This window comes from Dipodomys spectabilis, unplaced genomic scaffold, assembly GCF_019054845.1.
Source record: "Dipodomys spectabilis isolate Male_0828 unplaced genomic scaffold, ASM1905484v1 ptg000692l, whole genome shotgun sequence".
Taxonomy (NCBI): domain Eukaryota; kingdom Metazoa; phylum Chordata; class Mammalia; order Rodentia; family Heteromyidae; genus Dipodomys; species Dipodomys spectabilis.
Window position 1 is genome coordinate 726,146 of NW_024871369.1, and position 10,868 is coordinate 737,013.

General features: G+C 52.1%; 1 protein-coding gene across 2 annotated transcripts in view; it reads left to right on the forward strand.

The window, feature by feature from the left end:
- Myt1 (myelin transcription factor 1) overlaps positions 1-6,215 on the forward strand; it is a 77,944-nt gene extending 71,729 nt beyond the window's left edge. For both annotated transcript variants that reach the window (XM_042672256.1, XM_042672259.1), the window contains 3 exons: positions 467-570; positions 5,538-5,681; positions 6,075-6,215. In XM_042672256.1, coding sequence (XP_042528190.1) covers positions 467-570; positions 5,538-5,681; positions 6,075-6,215 — 389 coding nt within the window. The remainder of the gene's footprint in view (positions 1-466; positions 571-5,537; positions 5,682-6,074) is intronic.
- The last annotated feature ends 4,653 nt before the right edge of the window (positions 6,216-10,868 follow it).

A 10,868-nucleotide genomic window follows, 5' to 3' on the forward strand; every position in this document is an offset into this window, starting at 1 on the left:
GTCCCTGCTCACTAACCTTTTTGTACTGGCAGGAAAGGGGTTGGGGAGGGCAAGGTCTTCTGGGAACATGTCCTTGCATGTGTTGATGGGCCTACTGACCTTGGCTCTGAAAGCCCTTGACACCTGACCTCGATGGTCATGGCAACACTGACCTCAGATTTGGTTACTTTTGGTATGAGAATCTGTTGGTAGCGCCAGCGTCCATGCCAATCTGTTTTTGGAGAGCGTGCCTCATCTAGTATAGAGACAGCATTTCTGGACATTAACACCTCCAAAGAGCCCTGTGTCCCCCCACTGGCTCCAGCCAGGAGTCACACAAGCCTCACGTTGTGGTTCCACAGAAGCTTCCCAATGCCCAGGCCCCAGAGTTCATCTGGGGCAGGCGGGTGGGCCTTAGGCGCTTCTAGAGCCCACAGGCTGGTCTGGGTTTAAGACCAGAGACACAGCTAAGCTTTCTTTCTGGCAGTGCTGGAAAACGACGAGGAGATCAAGCAGCTGAACCAGGAGATCCGAGATCTGAATGAGTCCAACTCAGAGATGGAGGCTGCCATGGTGCAGCTGCAGTCCCAGGTGGGTGGCACTGGCCTTGCCTGGCTCTTTCTAGCAGGAGCCAACCTTGGGACTATTGAAGTCTACTTCCCCCTCCTCTTCTTCTTCTTCCTCCTTCTCCTCCCCCTTCTCCTCTTCTTCTTCCTCCTCCTCCTCCTTCTTGTCAGTCATGGGATTTGAACTCTGGGCCTGGGCACTGTCCCTGAGCTCTTCAGCTCAAGCCACTTGAGCCACAGCGCCACTTCCTGTTTTTTGGTGGATTATTGGAGATAGAAGTTTTATGGCTTTTCCTGCCCAGGCTGGCTTTGAACTGCGATCCTCAGATCTCAGCCTCCTGAGTAGCTAGGAATATAGGCTTGAGCCACCAGCACCTGGCATTAAAGTCCACTTCTGAGGTTGAGACTGAGCTGATTGTCTTCCTAGTGACTTTGTGAATCCATAGGTGTGGTTGGGACTGAGCTGCCTGACAGTACCATGCCCATCACACAGAACTCAATGTGTGCTGGTAGGCTGTCCACCCATCCTGTGGTGGTGTGGTGGGATCTCACTCCACAGGTGGCCTGACCCATTAGTATTAGTTATTCTCTTGAGTTAGTTTCATTTGTATGAGTAGTGTGAATCCACTAGCACTAACCTTAGTAATCCTGTTCAAGTTCCCACTCTTCAGAGGTGTTTGTTAGTTCGTTTGTTTGTTTTGCTAGTCTTGGGGCTTGAACAGAGCCTGGGCACTGTCCCAGAGTTTCTTTATGGTCAAGGCTAATGCTCTACCACTTGAGCCACAGTACCGCTTCTGACTTTTTCTGAGTGATTTATTGGTGATAAGAGTCTATGGACTTTCCTGCCCAGACTGGATTTGAACTGTGATCCTCAGATCTCAGCCTCTTGAGTAGCTAGGATTACAGACATGAGCCACCAACACTTGGCTTAGTCTTTTAGTTTTGATAGCCAATTCAGGTGGTGCCTGAGCTTGGACCAACACAGACACACACTTCTTTGTTCCTGTTTGTTCCTCTGTGGAGCAGAGATGAGTGCAGGTCCCTTTCCATTATGTTGTTCAGGGACTCACTTCACTGAGGCAAGTTTTCAGCTTGAGCATTGGTGAGTACACACTGGTGTTACACATTCCTTAGATAAGTGTATCTTATTGCTCTGTTTTCTCCAAATGAACACTTGTAATCAGAGAGAAAAACATTCTCATTTTGAAAGCAAAAAGGGATGTCCCCAAGTAGAGCTGGTAGCATGGAAGGGATGTCCCTGAGTAGCTGTAGAAGCAAAGGAATAAATAACAGGCCAGTCTCCCTAGGGAGTGGGGGTAGAGCCCCTTCTAGCTCAGCGGGGATGGATGTGAGGGGGCGAGACCCCTTCTAGCTCAGCGGGGATGGATGTGAGGGGGCGAGGCCCCTTCTAGCTCAGCGGGGATGGATGTGAGGGCGGCGAGGCCCCTTCTAGCTCAGCGGGGATGGATGTGAGGGCGGCGAGGCCCCTTCTAGCTCAGCGGGGATGGATGTGAGGGGGCGAGGCCCCTTCTAGCTCAGCGGGGATGGATGTGAGGGGGCGAGGCCCCTTCTAGCTCAGCGGGGATGGATGTGAGGGGGCGAGGCCCCTTCTAGCTCAGCGGGGATGGATGTGAGGGGGCGAGGCCCCTTCTAGCTCAGCGGGGATGGATGTGAGGGGGCGAGGCCCCTTCTAGCTCAGCGGGGATGGATGTGAGGGGGCGAGGCCCCTTCTAGCTCAGCGGGGATGGATGTGAGGGGGCGAGGCCCCTTCTAGCTCAGCGGGGATGGATGTGAGGGGGCGAGGCCCCTTCTAGCTCAGCGGGGATGGATGTGAGGGGGCGAGGCCCCTTCTAGCTCAGCGGGGATGGATGTGAGGGGGCGAGGGATGGATGTGAGGGGGCGAGGCCCCTTCTAGCTCAGCGGGGATGGATGTGAGGGGGCGAGGGATGGATGTGAGGGGGCGAGGGATGGATGTGAGGGGGCGAGGCCCCTTCTAGCTCAGCGGGGATGGATGTGAGGGGGCGAGGCCCCTTCTAGCTCAGCGGGGATGGATGTGAGGGGGCGAGGCCCCTTCTAGCTCAGCGGGGATGGATGTGAGGGGGCGAGGCCCCTTCTAGCTCAGCGGGGATGGATGTGAGGGGGCGAGGCCCCTTCTAGCTCAGCGGGGATGGATGTGAGGGGGCGAGGGATGGATGTGAGGGGGCGAGGCCCCTTCTAGCTCAGTGGGGATGGATGTGAGGGGGCGAGGGATGGATGTGAGGGGGCGAGGGATGGATGTGAGGGGGCGAGGCCCCTTCTAGCTCAGCGGGGATGGATGTGAGGGGGCGAGGCCCCTTCTAGCTCAGCGGGGATGGATGTGAGGGGGCGAGGCCCCTTCTAGCTCAGCGGGGATGGATGTGAGGGGGCGAGGGATGGATGTGAGGGGGCGAGGCCCCTTCTAGCTCAGCGGGGATGGATGTGAGGTGGCGAGGGATGGATGTGAGGGGGCGAGGCCCCTTCTAGCTCAGCGGGGATGGATGTGAGGGGGCGAGGGATGGATGTGAGGGGGCGAGGCCCCTTCTAGCTCAGCGGGGATGGATGTGAGGGGGCGAGGCCCCTTCTAGCTCAGCGGGGATGGATGTGAGGGGGCGAGGCCCCTTCTAGCTCAGCGGGGATGGATGTGAGGGGGCGAGGGATGGATGTGAGGGGGCGAGGCCCCTTCTAGCTCAGCGGGGATGGATGTGAGGGGGCGAGGCCCCTTCTAGCTCAGCGGGGATGGATGTGAGGGGGCGAGGGATGGATGTGAGGGGGCGAGGCCCCTTCTAGCTCAGCGGGGATGGATGTGAGGTGGCGAGGGATGGATGTGAGGGGGCGAGGGATGGATGTGAGGGGGCGAGGGATGGATGTGAGGGGGCGACGCCCCTTCTAGCTCAGCAGGGATGGATGTGAGGGGGCGAGGCCCCTTCTAGCTCAGCGGGGATGGATGTGAGGGGGCGAGGCCCCTTCTAGCTCAGCGGGGATGGATGTGAGGGGGCGAGGGATGGATGTGAGGGGGCGAGGCCCCTTCTAGCTCAGCGGGGATGGATGTGAGGTGGCGAGGGATGGATGTGAGGGGGCGAGGGATGGATGTGAGGGGGCGACGCCCCTTCTAGCTCAGCGGGGATGGATGTGAGGGCGGCGAGGGATGGATGTGAGGGGGCGAGACCCCTTCTAGCTCAGCGGGGATGGATGTGAGGGCGGCGAGGCCCCTTCTAGCTCAGCGGGGATGGATGTGAGGGGGCGACGCCCCTTCTAGATCAGCGGGGATGGATGTGAGGGGGCAAGGCCCCTTCTTGGGAGCAGCAGATATATGACATGTTGTAGCTCCACAGCTTATTTCTCTTCTGGCATGATGACATCTGGCTGCTCAAGAGCTTGGATAGCACCAATTCTGGAGCTCAGGATGTGTTTTCACAGCCTTCTGTATGTTCATGTGGAGTCCCCAGGCCACTTGGGTGTGAGGACAGGAGGGATGGGGCCTCCTGTCCCACATCTTCCCAATCTCCTACCGGTATCTCTGGTTGGGAGATAGGGCTGGCTACTCCCTCCTTTCCTCTCCGAGTCTCCAGGGCTCTTGTCAGTGGTAGTGCCCTTGGGAGAGTACCTATTATTTCTTCAAATCCACCTTTAGAGTCAGGCATGGGGGTGCACACCTATGGTCCCAGCTTCTCAGGAGGCTGAGACAAGAGGATCATGGGAGCCTGTGAGTTCAAGTACAGCCTGGGCAACATAGGAACTGACACCATGGAACAAAAACCAAAACAAAATGCAGCCAAGCATACCTTTTATTTTATTTTTCAAATTGTTATTATAAAGGTGATGTGCAAAGGGATTAGAGTGACAAAAGTGAAGAGTACATTTCTTTTTGGGTAATGTCACTCCTTCCTTCCCTCTCTATAACATACCTTTTAAAAGACAGATTTTAGCTGGATGCTGTTGGCTCACGCCTGGATTCCTAGCTACTCAGGAGGCTGAGACCTAAGGATCACAGTTCAAAGCCAGCCCAGACAGTAAAGCTAATGAGACTCTTACCTCCAATTACCCACTAAAAAGCTATGGCTCGAGTGGTAAAGTGCTAGCATTGAGCAAAAAGCTCAAAGCCAATGCCCAGACCCTGAGTTCAAGCTTCAGGACTGGTGTGTGTGTGCGTGTGTGCATATGTGCACACACACACGCGCGCACGCACACTCACACACACACCAGATTGTGTTGCCTTTCATTAGAATCGCTTTTTCTTTGCCATCCCCCTGAGGAAGTCCCATGCTATCTCTGGAAGGACCAAGGTGAAGAGAAAGCAAGTTTGTGTCCCATGCAGTCCTTAAAGTCATATGTTTATCATGCAGTGGTAGGAAACTACTTGGGCCCATCTGTAACTCCCAAAGAGAGTTTGCTGTTGCTGTATAGTGCCACACATGGCCTTCGACTGAACTCAGCACCTCCTCCCCTCTTCCCCTGAGCTCCTTGGGAATATATGGTTGGGCTGAGACCTGGAGAAGATGTGTCTGGAGGCTTGGGAGAGGCTAGCCTTTTGGGCGACCTTTGTTATCTTTTGAGAGATGGAAAGACTCAGAGGCAGAGGTCACCCGCAAAGAAAGGAAAGCTAGCCCCACCAAGCCACAGACAGAAATAGGGAGCTTGATGAAGTAAAAACACAACTGGTGTAGATTGAGATTGAACCCAGGACGCCCAAGAGTCTGTGACCTTGTCCTGCTCTAAGGGTAGGTGGGGCCTCCTATACTTCCCGGCACAGTCAGCATTCATTCCCTTTTCCTTGGACTCATGTTGTTCCTGGAGGGCCTTTGTTTGACCCATCCAGGAAGCTGGGTACTGACTTCTCCTTCCTTGGATGAGGGACCCCCACAGGGTAGAGAGTTCCCACCTCTGGAACCCATCCTCTCTCAGAGAGATGTATGGTACGGCCAGTGTGCCCAGCAGGGCCCAGGGCAGGCAGCACCTCTCATCCCTCTGATGCAGATCTCTTCCATGGAGAGGAACCTGAAGAACATCGAGGAGGAAAACAAGCTCATTGAGGAGCAGAATGAAGCTCTGTTTCTGGAGCTGTCTGGGCTGAGTCAGGCCCTCATCCAAAGTCTTGCCAATATCCGCCTTCCTCACATGGTAGGTAACAGCAGCCTGCTGGCACTACCCCAAAGCTGGCAGCTACCCGAAGGATGCTTTGGAGGGTAGGGAGACAGTATGCCCCTGGCCCTTCTGCTTCTGGGTCCTAATGGAAGGGTCCTGGGCCCTTTTTGGATGTTCTCTACTTTCCTGGCCTGAGCAGCTGTACGCCATGGCTCCAGCCCTCCTGACTGGCTCATAAATCTGGAGCAGAGTGTGGTTCTGGAGGTCATTGTGGCTGAGATCGGTTGTGTTTTAGCAGCCATGGCTGCTGCACTGCCTTGCTGGGCTTTTTTTAGGATAGTGTGGGGACTGAGGCTGATGGCTCACTGCTTTCTGCTTCCTGGAGCTGAGTCTGTGGACAGGGCTTGCTAACCTGACTCTATTCTCTAGGAGCCAATATGCGAACAGAATTTTGACGCCTATGTGAGCACCCTGACTGACATGTACTCCAACCAGGACTGCTACCAGAATCCCGAGAACAAGGGCCTCCTGGAGACCATCAAGCAGGCTGTGAGGGGCATCCAGGTCTAGGCAATGCTGGGTGGAGGTGCACTCCTCCTTTGCTCCGGTGCTCACGCTCCCACCCTACCCCTCACAGTAAGAGCACCTGACTGTTTGTTGGTGACTTCTAGTTGTCAGTCCACGTCGGCAGCCCTGTGCAGCCTTCCGTGGATTTATCCAAAGGGGCACCTGGAAACCAGTGTCTCTCGTGATGCCCCACCAGGCTCAGGCCAACACCTCCCACGTGAGTGCCTGGGGTACCGAAGTGTTATAAAGTGATTTATTTTTGTTTTCTGAAAGAAATTTGAAGAACAGCTCAAAGTCTCCAGTGGAAGCTCACGGACAAGGTTCTCAGGGAAGTTTTGGAGTTTGCAGCCACAGTATTCCTTTGTCTGTCGAGGCTGGGAGGGTAGCCACTGGCTCAGTGGGTGGGAGTCTCATCTGGAAGACATACCTGGGCCATGTGTCTGTGCTCAGCAAGGTCCTTGTGGCATGTTTTTTTCTCTTTTTATTTAATTCAGCTTTGTGTAAAGGGTGGGCAACACTCTGCTTAAGAGGTGAAGCTAGGAACAGGCCTTCCAAATGGTCCAGACAGTTGAAGAGCATTATGGCCCAGTCAGTTCAAGGGATTTTAAACCAGAGGTCCCTAAAAAGTCTCCTATGCAGGCAGCTAGTGCCCAGAGACTGCACAGATTTCTCCTGACTTCAGTGTTTAAGTCCCTGAGTTTGGCTCCAGGCCAGGACTTTGGCTTCCTTCCCTCTACCTAGGCCCCTGGCCCATTACTGCCACCTTACTTGGGTCATGGCTGAGGTCCATCTCTGTGTCCAAGGGGATCAAGGTGGAGACAGTAATGTCAGGAAGTAAATTCCTAGTGGGAGATCGCCAAGGTTTCACTTCTTTTAAGATCCATTCAAGATGAAGAAAAAAGGTAAATTTAATTTAAAATGTTAAAAACACAATGTTCCTACTGTGTAAATAGAGTCCAAGTCGATTGTGACAGCAATTTCAAATTAGTATTTAAAAGTAGAGAAGTTGCACTTCCTGGAAAACACTGAAAGTAGTTAGCTTAATTATTCTGTAAATTATTTAATTTTGTCGGGATGTAAGTATTTATATTCACACCTTCTTATGTTAACATTTGCTATTTATTTAACATTTTTATTTATTAATTTTATATTATCTCAAATCGACTCCACACTAGGGTACCATAAGAGCAAAATAAGTAAAATCAAGGCAAAACCAACTATTTGACTATAAGATAGGCCACAAAAAAATCTTGATAACCTCTAGTTATAATTTTGATGCAATCGAGTTATTTTTTATATATTTTGTTATTTATTCTTTTAATAATGGAATTTTTAAAAAAAGTATTTTGTAACTGAGGAATTTTGATAATTTGGGGATTTTTTTTTTCCCCCTTGGTCAAATGGAGAGAAAGATGTTCTGATTTTCTTTTCCCTTTTGGGTTCCGTTATTTCAGGCCAATAACAGCAAGCAGAATTCTGTATTTATTATTATTTAATTGTAGAGCAGACGTGTGTGCTCTGGTGTGCTTCTTGTGTCGCGTTTGTGGCAGTTCTTCTGGCTGAGTCATGTTGCTGTGAGAGAGTGCTGGCCACAGTCAGCCCCACGGAGTTGTTAAGACTCACAGACTGCGCCGCTGTCCGGTCCCCTGACGCTCCAATACTGTGACCCTCTTTCCTCAGGAAATGCGTTGGACCCACAGCACTTTGTGGTGTGTTTGGAAAGGGTGATTTCCTAATAAAAGTCTGACTGTGAATTGGTGCTGTGGTCTGTAGGGAGGATGCTACTCTGTTCCTTGCCCACTGGGAGTGGTGGGTGGGTGGTCATTGTGGGTAGGGTTCTTCTGTCCCTGATTCTATATGTGGGACCTCCTGGACTGGTTCACCTAACATTTCTTCTGGAGCTACCTACCCCCAGGTGTGGTTCTGTTAGGTCTAAGACATTGTATCTTAGCCCTTTCCATAAAGCCAGGCATGCGCAAATCAGGATTCTTCCTAGGAGTTTTCTTTAGGGTTGGGGAAAAAGTATTACACAATTGGTCTGGCCATGCCATCTCTCCTAGTCGTGAATAGATAAGAATTCAGATATTATGGAGGGATGTGGAGCTGGGAAACAAAGTGGAATAGAGAAAGACTGAGATCTCTGATGACTTCCTCAGAGCTCCTGGACCCACCCATGTCTGAAGGTAGTCTACACTTGGATTCCCCAGTGTGAGGTAATGACTCCCTTTTATCTTTGAGCTCACCCGTGTTAGTTTCTTGTCTTGCAGAAGCACTTTTATGTCAGGTGCACCACACTTTTATGTCAGGTGGACAGAGTCAGATTTGCATGTGAGTCTTCAAATCACATCCTCCTGAACCTCAGTCATGTGTTTTCCTTGTGAGTCTGGACCCGGAGGCAGGTTGGCGTCTCCTCTGGTCTGAAGACAAATGATCAATCTTCCCTGATCAATTCTTAGAAAATCTGGGCTGTGTTTCTCACTTCTGCTTCTGTCAGACAGAGCCTAGGCCACTGGGGCACTCACTGTCGAGCGTGGCTGGGCCTAGTGTTAGCCCAAACTGGTGGGTCATCCATGAAGAAGGGCCTTTTGCTGAGGCCCCACTGGAGACAGAGCTAATGGCCAGGAGTTGTAATCTCTCATGCTGGCCTAGTAGGTACTAAGATGGGGGCCATGTCCAGGGAAGGCTGATTAGCAGAGGAGAATCATTCTAGTGGCAGGGCTGCTGGCCAGAGAGGTAGGGGTTGTCACAGTCCTTCCTGGGAGCAAGAAGTGGAAGGAGACCTGCCTAGACCCTCTGTGGCTGCCTGCTGACGGTAAGTAACCAAGGGCAGGACTGTAGATGTGAGATGCCCTCGGAGTGAAGGGCCACTACCCAGCTCCAGTGGGGGCTTGGCTCCTTAGTCCTGCCCACAGTCGTTGCTTCTTTTCCCCTTGTCCATCCAGACCTTGAAACACTACACATCAGAGAAGTCAACCACCTCAGGCCCCTCAGATCAGAGTTTCTTCCCAATGGCACAAGGGCATGGGTGTAGGGTTTACTTAAACAGATTCCATGTGTTGGGGGCATGGCTCAAGTGGTAGAGTACCTGCCTAACAAATGTGAGGCCCTGAGTTCAATCCCCAGCACTGCCCCAAAAAAGAGGCTTCCACACAATTCCAAAGGATAGTAATGAAGAACCACAGTGGCATGTGAAAGCGGTGTGTTGGTCTTCATAATCAGTGAGCTCTGCTGGGGTCTGACAACATATTGGTCTGCCTATAGTCTCTGGGAAATTCCTAAGTGGTCTAAAGAACTGCAAACATGATGTGGGTGGGAGAAAGACGCTGGGGATTTGGTCTCCAGCTGCAGCTGGGGTGTAGTCAGAAAGCATGGAGGGCTATGGAAGTTGGGACAGGGATGTGGGGCCACAGCCCAGATAAGATGTCTACTCATAAGCAGAAGACTGTTGGTCAGCTGAAAACAAGAGCAGAGACCAGGTAGGCTCCAAATTGAGTCCTGGTTTGCCTTGCTCAGGGTCTCCAGCCAGTAGGAGTGTCACCTTTGGTGGCTCAGGCCCAGGGCTGGCCATGGTGGAACCCCTCAACAGGTGAGGGCTGCACTACTGTGACCATGGTGACCTGAAGAGAGTTGACCAATGTGGGCTCTACCAAGACTTCTAAGAGAGACAGTGTTTGAGGCATGGCCGGCAGCATAGCATGGGGATAGTTCCTGGAGAGGAGCAGCAGGTACAAGGAATGCCGGGGTGGAGAACTTTTTTTTTTTGGGTCCGGTCATGGGGCCTGAACTCTGGGCCTGGGCGCTGTCCCTCAGCTCTTCAGCTCAAAGCTAGTGCTCTACCACTTGAGCCACAGTGCCATTTCCGGCTTTTTTTTCTGCTTATGTGGTGCTAAGGAATCGAATCCAGGGCCTCAAGCATGCAAGGCAAGCGCTCTACCACTGAGCCACCTTCCCAGCCCTAGAGAACCCTTGATTTTTAAAGAACCTCAAGTTTAAGGAGACTACTTTGACCTTCAGGACTTTTAGGTTATCCAAGCTCTGTTCCTCCAGCTTCAGGATTCTGAGAGGTTCTGGGAGCCTGGATTTAGGGTCCCAAGTCCTTAGCCCCTTCAGATAAATACTCACTCTTCATTTATCATAATACCCTGGGATTCTTAGCGTAAGCCCACAGGACTTGGTAGGACTCACTTATATGTGGCAGAACAGAGAGAGCACAACAGCTCATCCAGCCTCAAGACGGTGGGACCAAGGCTATTCCTATGATGTTAGCTCCATAGGTGATAGTGGCATGAGCTGGTCACCCCTGAGAAGATGCTCTCTTCTTCTCAGGGGGACTGTCTGGGCCACTGGCCTGCTGGGTGCTGGGCTAGCACTGTCCTGATGTCACAGGTGTCAGTGCCTCAGGACTTACTTCTGTATTTGTATAGGAACTCCTCCCATGGCAGGGCCTTCTCTCCAAGCCTGAAGACCCTCTCTCTGATCCTTTCCAGAGAATGGAGGTGTCCTCCAGAGACAGAAGGGATGGCTTCTGTCATCTCCACCAGCACCTAGATCAGGGTAGGGGGGGTATCTTCTGGCTTCTGAAAATACTTTTTACTTGATGTCTTTTTTTTTTTTTAAACTTTGCATCTCCAGCAGAATCTTGTATTGACAGTTCTT